Source organism: Pristiophorus japonicus, unplaced genomic scaffold (assembly GCF_044704955.1).
Source record: "Pristiophorus japonicus isolate sPriJap1 unplaced genomic scaffold, sPriJap1.hap1 HAP1_SCAFFOLD_841, whole genome shotgun sequence".
Lineage (NCBI taxonomy): Eukaryota > Metazoa > Chordata > Chondrichthyes > Pristiophoridae > Pristiophorus > Pristiophorus japonicus.
The window spans coordinates 103,807-114,189 of NW_027254763.1; the positions used below are offsets into that span (position 1 = coordinate 103,807).

Below are 10,383 nucleotides of genomic sequence, written 5' to 3' on the forward strand. Positions count from 1 at the left end.
CCACCAGGAAGGATCATGGGTAGGGGGGGCCACTGGGGAGGATCATGGGTAGGGGGGCCACTGGGGAGGTTCATGGGTAGGGGGGGGCCACTGGGAGGGCCATGGGTAGGGGGGGCCACGGGGAGGATCATGGGTAAGGGGGGCCACGGGGAGGATCATGGGTAGGGGGGGCCACTGGGGAGGTTCATGGGTAGGGGGGGGCCACCAGGGAGGATCATGGGTAGGGGGGGCCACGGGGAGGATCATGGGTAGGGGGGGCCACGGGGAGGATCATGGGTAGGGGGGGCCACCAGGGAGGATCATGGGTAGGGGGGGCCACGGGGAGGATCATGGGTAGGGGGGGCCACGGGGAGGATCATGGGTAGGGGGGCCACGGGGAGGATCATGGGTAGGGGGGGCCACTGGGGAGGTTCATGGGTAGGGGGGGCCACCAGGGAGGATCATGGGTAGGGGGGGCCACGGGGAGGATCATGGGTAAGGGGGGCCACGGGGAGGATCATGGGTAGGGGGGGCCACGGGGAGGATCATGGGTAGGGGGGGCCACCAGGGAGGATCATGGGTAGGGGGGGCCACGGGGAGGATCATGGGTAAGGGGTGCCACCAGGGAGGATCATGGGTAGGGGGGGCCACCAGGGAGGATCAAGGGTAGGAGGGGCTCCCGGGGAGGATCAAGGGTAGGAGGGGCTCCCGGGGAGGATCATGGGTAGGGGGGCTTCCAGGGAGGATCATGGGTAGGGGGGCTCCCGGGGAGGATGATGGGTAATGGCCCCCCGGGGAGGATGATGGGTAATGGCCCCCCCGGGGAGGATGATGGGTAATGGCCCCCCCGGGGAGGATGATGGGTAATGGCCCCCCCAGTAAGAGCCGGGAGCCCGGGAGGACCTGTGTGGAACTGACTCCCCCGGCGGTGCCCCTCTGGTCTGTTCCTATGTCGGCTTCTGTTTCTCCCACTGCTCCGGGCTCAGTGTCTTCTGCTCGAAGGCGTGAATCTCCTTCATCTCCTCCGCCAGGCAATTGTTCACCATCCTGCGGGGAGAGAGCGAGACACGGGTCATGTTCACCAGTATTACAGCCCCCCCCATCCATCCCCTCCCTCCAGCCCTACACCCCTCCCTATCTCTGTAACCTCCTCCAGCCCCTACACCCCTCCCTATCTCTGTAACCTCCTCCAGCCCCTACACCCCTCTCTATCTCTGTAACCTCCTCCAGCCCCTACACCCCTCCCTATCTCTGTAACCTCCTCCAGCCCCTACACCCCTCTCTATCTCTGTAACCTCCTCCAGCCCCTACACCCCTCCCTATCTCTGTAACCTCCTCCAGCCCCTATACCCCTCCCTATCTCTGTAACCTCCTCCAGCCCCTACACCCCTCCCTATCTCTGTAACCTCCTCCAGCCCCTACACCCCTCCCTATCTCTGTAACCCCCTCCAGCCCCTACACCCCTCCCTATCTCTGTAACCTCCTCCAGCCCCTACACCCCTCCCTATCTCTGTAACCTCCTCCAGCCCCTACACCCCTCCCTATCTCTGTAACCTCCTCCGGCCCCTACACCCCTCCCTATCTCTGTAACCTCCTCCAGCCCCTACACCCCTCCCTATCTCTGTAACCCCCTCCAGCCCCTACACCCCTCCCTATCTGTGTAACCCCCTCCAGCCCCTACACCCCTCCCTATCTCTGTAATCTCCTCCAGCCCCTACACCCCTCCCTATCTCTGTAACCTCCTCCAGCCCCTACACCCCTCCCTATCTCTGTAACCTCCTCCAGCCCCTATACCCCTCCCTATCTCTGTAACCTCCTCCAGCCCCACAACCCCGCCCCCCCCACGAGATCTCTGCACTCCTCTAACTCTGCCCTCCTGACCATCCCTGATTATAATCGCTCCACCATCGGTGGCTGTGCCTTCTGTTGCCTGGGGCCCCAAGCTCTGGAACTCCCTCCCTAAACCTCTCCGCCTCTCACTCCTCTTTCAAGACACTCATTGAAACACACGAACACAAGAAATAGGAGGAGTGGGCCATTCGGCCCCTCGAGCCTGCTCCACCATTTAATACGACCATGGGCTGATCCGATCATGGACCCAGCTCCACTTCCCCGCCCGCTCCCCATAACCCTTCACTCCCTTATCGCTCAAAAATCTGTCTATCTCCACCTTAAATATATTCAATGTCCCAGCCTCCACAGCTCTCTGGGGCAGAGAATTCCACAGATTTACAACCCTCTGAGAGAAGAAATTCCTCCTCATCTCAGTTTTAAATGGGCGGCCCCTTATTCTAAGACCATGCCCCCTAGTTCTAGTCTCCCCCATCAGTGGGAACATCCTCTCTGCATCCACCTTGTCGAGCCCCCTCATAATCTGATACGTTTCCATAAGATCACCTCTCATTCTTCTGAACTCCAATGAGTAGAGGCCCAACCTCCTCAACCTTTCCTCATAAGTCAACCCCCTCATCCCCGGAATCAACCGAGTGAACCTTCTCTGAACTGCCTCCAAAGCCAAGTATCTCCTTTCGTAAATACGGAGAGCAAAACTGCACGCAGTACTCCAGGTGTGGCCTCACCAATACCCTGTATAACTGGAGCAAGACTTCCCTGCTTTTATACTCCATCCCCTTTGCAATAAAGGCCCAGATACCATTGGCCTTCCTGATCACTTGCTGTACCTGCATACTAACCTTTTGTGTTTCATGTACAAGTAACCCCCAGGTCCCGCTGTACTGCGGCACTTTGCAATCTTTCCCCCTTTTTATTATAATTTGCTTTTTCATTTTTTCTGCCAAAGTTGCCTGACCTCACACTTTCCAACATTATACTCCATCTGACAAATGTTCACCCACTCATTGAGCCTGTCTGTGTCCTTTTGCAGATTTTTTGTGTCCTCCTCACACATTGCTTTTCCTCCCATCTTTGTATCATCAGCAAACTGGGCTCCGTTACACTCAGTCCCTTCTTCCAGGTCGTTAATATAGATTGTAAATAGCTGGGGCCCCAGCACTGATCCCTGCGGCACCCCACTAGTTACTGGTTACCAACCCGAGAATGAACCATTTATCCCGACTCTCTGTTCCCTGTTAGTTAGCCAATCCTCTATCCACGCTGATATATTACCCCCCAACCCCGTGAACTTTTATCTTGTGCAGTGACCTTTTATGTGGAAGTCCAAATACACCACATCCACTGGTTCCCCTTTATCCACCCTGTTCATTACATCCTCAAAGAATTCCCCTCGCCCCCGCAAACATCTAAACTCAAAGGAGTTATCTGAGAACATCAGAAATAGGAGCAGGAGTCGGCACTTTGTAATCTTTCTCCATTTAAATAATAACTTGCTCCTCTATTATTTCTATCAAAGTGGATAACCTCACATTTGCCAAATGTTTGCCCACTCACTGAGCCTGTCTGTGTCCTTTTGCAGATTTTTTGTGTCCTCCTCACACATTGCTTTTCCTCCCATCTTTGTATCGTCAGCAAACTGGGCTACGTTACACTCAGTCCCTTCTTCCAGGTCGTTAATATAGATTGTAAATAGCTGGGGCCCCAGCACTGATCCCTGCGACACCCCACTAGTTACTGGTTACCAACCCGAGAATGAACCATTTATCCCGACTCTCTGTTCTCTGTTAGTTAGCCAATCCTCTATCCACGCTGATATATTACCCCCAACCCCGGGAACTTTTATCTTGTGCAGTAACCTTTCATGTGGCACCTTGTCGAATGTCTTCTGGAAATCCAAATACACCACATCCACTGGTTCCCCCTTTATCCATCCTGTTCGTTACATCCTCAAAGAACTCCCGCAAATTTTTTCAAAGATGGTTTCCCCTTTCATAAAACCTTTCCTGAAGGCGTCTGTCTGAATACAATTTGTGGCTGATTTGACGATTCTCAGGAGGGGTGACCCTTACCTGTGTCTCTGCAGGAGAGCTTTGCCTTCAAACATCGGGGAGACAACCAGCACTTTGAAACTCGTCGAGCATTTCTCTGCCGTTATATCTTCAACCTCCTGCCGGAAAAGGAGAAAGATTTTCGTCTGTATGAAAACCGTCAGCGAATCGTGCAGCACAGGAGAGGGCCATTGTACCAGCGCTGGCTCTGTCAACGAGCGACGCGATGAATCCCACCGTCCGTTCAGACAGCGTGTTCCCGATCGCTGCGTGAAACAAGGTTTCCCCGTCTTTCTCCCCCCTCCCAACCCCCTCCACTGGTTCTTTCGCCAATCGCCTTAAATCTGTGTCCCCGGCTTTATCAACCCGGCTCCGCACGGCAAACCATCTCTCCCGATTGACTCGATCGAAAACCCTTCCTGATTTTGAACACCTCGGTCAAATCTCCCGCTCCACCTTCTCTGCTCCAGGGAGAACAAGACCGCCCTTTCTCCAGTCTCCCACCCCGCCTGCCCTCCGTCACTGAAGTCCCTCCTCCCTGGGACTGGTTTGCCGCGCGCTCCTTCCGCTGCCCGCGCTTGGTCTCTGCACGCTCTCGGCGACGAGACTCGAGGCGCTCAGCGCCCCTCCTCCCCAACGCCTTCACGTCCTTTCCAACGTGCGCTGCCCGGATTGGAACATGATTAACCACGAGATTTGTCAAGGATTTCGAAAGGACTTGCATTTATCGATAGCACCCGTCAAGACCTCAGGAGGTCCCAAGGCAATTTACACCCAAAGCAAAGCGCTCTACTCGGAACTCCTTCACGGGCAAACGGGCCAAAGGTGGGGCAGAGGGAACGTTACAAGGGACCACCCTCAAAGCCTCTCCCTGATATATAAAGTGCAACATCCCCCACCCACACCTGGGAGTCCCTGGGCCCAAAGACCAGTCCCGCCCCAAGTGGAGGGAGTGCATCCGGGAGGGGGCGCTGAGCACCTCGAGTCTCGTCGCCAATTGCGTGCAGAAACCAAGCGCAGGCAGCGGAAGGAGCGTGCGGCAAACCAGTCCCACCCTCCCCTTCCCTCAACGTCTGTCTGTCCCACCCTCCCCTTCCCTCAACGTCTGTCTGTCCCCTCCTGTGACAGGGACTGTGGCTCCTGTATTGGGCTGTTCAGCCACCGAAGGACTCACTGTTAGAGTGGGAGCAAGTCTTCCTCAATTCCGAGGGACTGCCTATGATGATGGGAAAGGCAACAGCCAATTTGCGCACAGCAAGCTCCCACACACAGCGATGTGATAATGACCCGGATCATGTGTTTTTAGTGATGTTGGTTGAGGGATGAATATTGGCCCCAGGACAGCGGGGGGAACTCCCCCTGCTCTTCAAAATAATGTCCCTGGGATCTTTCATGTCCACCTGATAGAGCAGACAGCCCCTCCGACAGTGGGGCACTCCCTCAGTACTGCCCCTCCGACAGTGCGGCACTCCCTCAGTACTGCCCCTCCGACAGTGCGTCACTCCCTCAGTACTGCCCCTCCGACAGTGCGGCGCTCCCTCAGTACTGCCCCTCCGACAGTGCGGCACTCCCTCAGTACTGCCCCTCCGACAGTGCGGGGCTCCCTCAGTACTGCCCCTCCGACAGTGCGGCGCTCCCTCAGTACTGCCCCTCCGACAGTGCGGCACTCCCTCAGTACTGCCCCTCCGACAGTGCGGCGCTCCCTCAGTACTGCCCCTCCGACAGTGCGGGGCTCCCTCAGTACTGCCCCTCCGACAGCGCAGTACGGCACTCCCTCAGTACTGCCCCTCCGACAGTGCGGCACTCCCTCAGTACTGCCCCTCCGACAGTGCGGCGCTCCCTCAGTACTGCCCCTCCGACAGTGCGGCGCTCCCTCAGTACCGCCCCTCCGACAGTGCGGCACTCCCTCAGTACTGCCCCTCCGATAGTGCGGCACTCCCTCAGTACTGCTCCTCCGACAGTGCGGCGCTCCCTCAGTACTGCCCCTCCGACAGTGCGGCGCTCCCTCAGTACTGCCTCTCCGACAGTGCGGGGCTCCCTCAGTACTGCCCCTCCGACAGTGCGGCACTCCCTCAGTACTGCCCCTCCGACAGTGCGGGGCTCCCTCAGTACTGCCTCTCCGACAGTGCGGGGCTCCCTCAGTACTGCCCCTCCGACAGTGCGGGGCTCCCTCAGTACTGCCCCTCCGACAGTGCGGGGCTCCCTCAGTACCGCCCCTCCGACAGTGCGGCACTCCCTCAGTACTGCCCCTCCGACAGTGCGGCGCTCCCTCAGTACTGCCTCTCCGACAGTGCGGCGCTCCCTCAGTACTGCCTCTCCGACAGTGCGGCACTCCCTCAGTACTGCCCCTCCGACAGTGCGGGGCTCCCTCAGTACTGCCTCTCCGACAGTGCGGCGCTCCCTCAGTACTGCCTCTCCGACAGTGCGGGGCTCCCTCAGTACTGCCCCTCCGACAGTGCGGCGCTCCCTCAGTACTGCCCCTCCGACAGTGCGGCGCTACCTCAGTACTGCCCCTCCGACAGTGCGGCACTCCCTCAGTACTGCCCCTCCGACAGTGCGGCACTACCTCAGCACTGCCCCTCCGACAGTGCGGCACTCCCTCAGCACTGCCCCTCCGACAGTGCGGCACTCCCTCAGTACTGCCCCTCCGACAGTGCGGCGCTCCCTCAGTACTGCCCCTCCGACAGTGCAGCACTCCCTCAGTACTGCCCCTCCGACAGTGCGGCGCTCCCTCAGTACTGCCCCTCCGACAGTGCGGCACTCCCTCAGTACTGCCCCTCCGACAGTGCGGCACTCCCTCAGTACTGCCCCTCCGACAGTGCGGCGCTCCCTCAGTACTGCCTCTCCGACAGTGCGGCACTCCCTCAGTACTGCCCCTCCGACAGTGCGGCGCTCACTCAGTACCGCCCCTCCGACAGTGCGGCACTCCCTCAGTACTGCCCCTCCGACAGTGCGGCGCTCCCTCAGTACTGCCCCTCCGACAGTGCGGGGCTCCCTCAGTACTGCCCCTCCGACAGTGCGGCACTCCCTCAGTACTGCCCCTCCGACAGTGCGGCGCTCCCTCAGTACTGCCCCTCCGACAGTGCGGGGCTCCCTCAGTACTGCCCCTCCGACAGTGCGGCACTCCCTCAGTACTGTCCCTCCGACAGTGCGGCACTCCCTCAGTACCGCCCCTCCGACAGTGTGGCGCTCCCTCAGTACTGCCCCTCCGACAGTGCGGCACTCCCTCAGTACTGCCCCTCCGACAGTGCGGCTCTCCCTCAGTACTGCCCCTCCGACAGTGCAGCACTCCCTCAGTACTGCCCCTCCGACAGTGCGGGGCTCCCTCAGTACCGCCCCTCCGACAGTGCGGCGCTCCCTCAGTACTGCCCCTCCGACAGTGCGGGGCTCCCTCAGTACTGCCCCTCCGACAGTGCGGCACTCCCTCAGTACTGCACCTCCGACAGTGCGGCACTCCTTCAGTACTGCCCCTCCGACAGTGCGGCGCTCCCTCAGTACCGCCCCTCCGACAGTGCGGCACTCCCTCAGTACTGCCCCTCCGACAGTGCGGCGCTCCCTCAGTACTGCCTCTCCGACAGTGCGGCACTCCCTCAGTACTGCCTCTCCGACAGTGCGGCACTCCCTCAGTACTGCCCCTCCGACAGTGCGGCGCTACCTCAGTACTGCCCCTCCGACAGTGCGGCACTCCCTCAGTACTGCCCCTCCGACAGTGCGGCACTACCTCAGTACTGCCCCTCCGACAGTGCGGCACTCCCTCAGTACTGCCCCTCCGACAGTGCGGCGCTCCCTCAGTACTGCCCCTCCGACAGTGCGGTGCTCCCTCAGTCCTGCCCCTCCGACAGTGCGGCACTCCCTCAGTACTGCCTCTCCGACAGTGCGGCTCTCCCTCAGTACTGCCCCTCCAACAGTGCGGCACTCCCACAGTACTGCCCCTCCGACAGTCCGGCACTCCCTCAGTACTGCCCCTCCGACAGTGCGGCGCTCCCTCAGTACTGCCCCTCCGACAGTGCGGCGCTCCCTCAGTACTGCCCCTCCGACAGTGCGGCTCTCCCTCAGTACTGCCCCTCCGACAGTGCGGCACTCCCTCAGTACTGCCCCTCCGACAGTGCGGCTCTCCCTCAGTACTGCCCCTCCGACAGTGCGGTGCTCCCTCAGTACCGCCCCTCCGACAGTGCGGTGCTCCCTCAGTATCGTCCCTCCGACAGTGCGGCACTCCCTCAGTACTGCCCCTCCGACAATGGCATGTTGGCCTTCATAGCGAGGGGATTTGAGTACAGGGGCAGGGAGGTGTTGCTACAGTTGTACAGGGCCTTGGTGAGGCCACACCTGGAGTATTGTGTACAGTTTTGGTCTCCTAACCTGAGGAAGGACATTCTTGCTATTGAGGGAGTGCAGCGAAGGTTCACCAGACTGATTCCCGGGATGGCAGGACTGACCTATCAAGAAAGACTGGATCGACTGGGCCTGTATTCACTGGAGTTTAGAAGGATGAGAGGGGATCTCATAGAAACATCTAAAATTCTGACGGGTTTGGACAGGTTAGATGCAGGAAGAATGTTCCCGATGTTGGGGAAGTCCAGAACCAGGGGACACAGTCTAAGGATAAGGGGTAAGCCATTTAGGACCGAGATGAGGAGAAACTTCTTCACCCAGAGAGTGGTGAACCTGTGGAATTCTCTACCACAGGAAGTAGTTGAGACCAGTTCATTGGATATATTCAAGAGGGAGTTAGATGTGGGCCCTTACGGCTAAAGGGATCAAGGGGTATGGAGAGAAAGCAGGAAAGGGGTACTGAGGTGAATGATCAGCCATGATCTTATTGAATGGCGGTGCAGGCTCGAAGGGCCGAATGGCCTACTCCTGCCCCTGATTCTTACGTTCTTATATGGCCCTTACGGCTAAAAGGGATCAAGGGGGTCCGGAGAGAAAGCAGGAAAGGGGTACTGAGGGGGAATGATCAGCCATGAACTCAATGAATGGCGGTGCAGGCTCGAAGGGCCGAATGGCCTACTCCTGCCCCTGATTCTTACGTTCTTATATGGCCCTTACGGCTAAAAGGGATCAAGGGGGTCCGGAGAGAAAGCAGGAAAGGGGTACTGAGGGGGAATGATCAGCCATGAACTCAATGAATGGCGGTGCAGGCTCGAAGGGCCGAATGGCCTACTCCTGCCCCTGATTCTTACGTTCTTATATGGCCCTTACGGCTAAAAGGGATCAAGGGGGTCCGGAGAGAAAGCAGGAAAGGGGTACTGAGGGGAATGATCAGCCATTGATCATATTGAATGGCGGTGCAGGCTCGAGGGGCCGAATGGCCTACTCCTGCCCCTGATTCTTACGTTCTTATATGGCCCTTACGGCTAAAAGGGATCCAGGGGGTATGGAGATAAAGCAGGAAAAGGGGTACTGAGGGGGAATGATCAGCCATGAACTCATTGAATGGCGGAGCAGGCTCGAGGGGCCGAATGGCCCGCTCCTGCCCCTGATTCTTACGTTCTTATATGGCCCTTACGGCTAAAAGGGATCGAGAGGGTCACGGAGATAAAGCAGGAAAGGGGTACTGAGGGGGAATGATCAGCTATGAACTCATTGAATGGCGGTGCAGGCTCGAGGGGCCGAATAGCCTGCTCCTGCCCCTGATTCTTACGTTCTTATATGGCCCTTACGGCTAAAAGGGATCCAGGGGGTCACGGAGATAAAGCAGGAAAAGGGGTACTGGGGGGGAATGCTCAGCTACGATCTTATGGCGTGGGCCTTCCCCCCCCCTCCTTTATTTTCTCCGTTGCTCAGGCACCCGAGGGTGTTGCGGCGACCAAAATTGTACGGGGTGCTCCGTGGGCGCTATATCAATGGAAATCTTTTCTTTCTTTCTTTTTCTTTCTTGCCATCACCGGGCGCTCACCACGTGAACCGCATCCAGCTCCTTAGTCAGCTTGTCCTTGACCGCGGCGGCGGTCAGCGTGGACATCCTGCCGAGGGGGGAGGGAGAGAGAGAGAGAGAGAGAGAATTAAGTCACATTTTGACCCAAATTTTCAAAATTGGCCTTAAATTGTCATTAAAAGTGGGCTTGGAGGGCCCAGAACAGGCCCCAGGCCTCAGTCACCTTGCAATAATTGACAATGGCGGGGTTTGGGGTCAATTAAAAAAGTTTTTCTAAAGCTGCAAGCAAATCTTTTGAATTGCTCCAAACAGCCACAAAGTGCTTTTTAGCTGCGGGGCATAAAATGGGGGAGTGGGGGTCTTTCCTGCCCTGTCGCACCGTCCTCACTGCCCCGCAGACGGATTGACAGCGCCGCCGACCAATCACAGCGCGCTGCAGGGGGTGGGGGCGGGCTGCCACCGCCTGCCGCCAAGACCTCAGCCGGGCAGCCGTCCGGGCGGCCGCCTGACGGGCAGAAAACACTCAATTCGCTGTTAAACCACGAAAACCAGCCCCCTTCCCCAATCCAAAGGCAGCTTTCCCACACTGCTAAATCCCCTTTAGTTTCCTAGCCCCGCCTGGCA

General features: G+C 58.4%; 1 protein-coding gene across 1 annotated transcript; it reads right to left on the reverse strand.

The window, feature by feature from the left end:
- Positions 1-231: 231 nt before the first annotated feature.
- On the reverse strand, positions 232-10,094 carry LOC139257433 (bolA-like protein 2). Its single transcript, XM_070874489.1, has 4 exons — positions 9,983-10,094; positions 9,781-9,847; positions 3,903-4,000; positions 232-1,026 (listed from the first exon to the last, which is right to left on the reverse strand). Exons 2-4 carry the CDS (start codon positions 9,844-9,846, stop codon positions 927-929), a joined length of 264 nt encoding a protein of 87 aa, XP_070730590.1. The 5' UTR covers position 9,847; positions 9,983-10,094; the 3' UTR covers positions 232-926.
- Between the last annotated feature and the right edge of the window lie 289 nt (positions 10,095-10,383).

Bases quoted from the DNA above. Each gene is read 5' to 3' on its own strand.
- LOC139257433 (XM_070874489.1), bottom strand. From the start codon at position 9,846: ATGTCCACGCTGACCGCCGCCGCGGTCAAGGACAAGCTGACTAAGGAG. The intron at 4,001-9,780 runs GTGAGCGCCCGG...CTTTTCCGGCAG, and splicing joins AGCTGGATGCGGTTCACGTG to GAGGTTGAAGATATAACGGC. The intron at 1,027-3,902 runs GTAAGGGTCACC...CTCTCCCCGCAG, and splicing joins GCTCTCCTGCAGAGACACAG to GATGGTGAACAATTGCCTGG.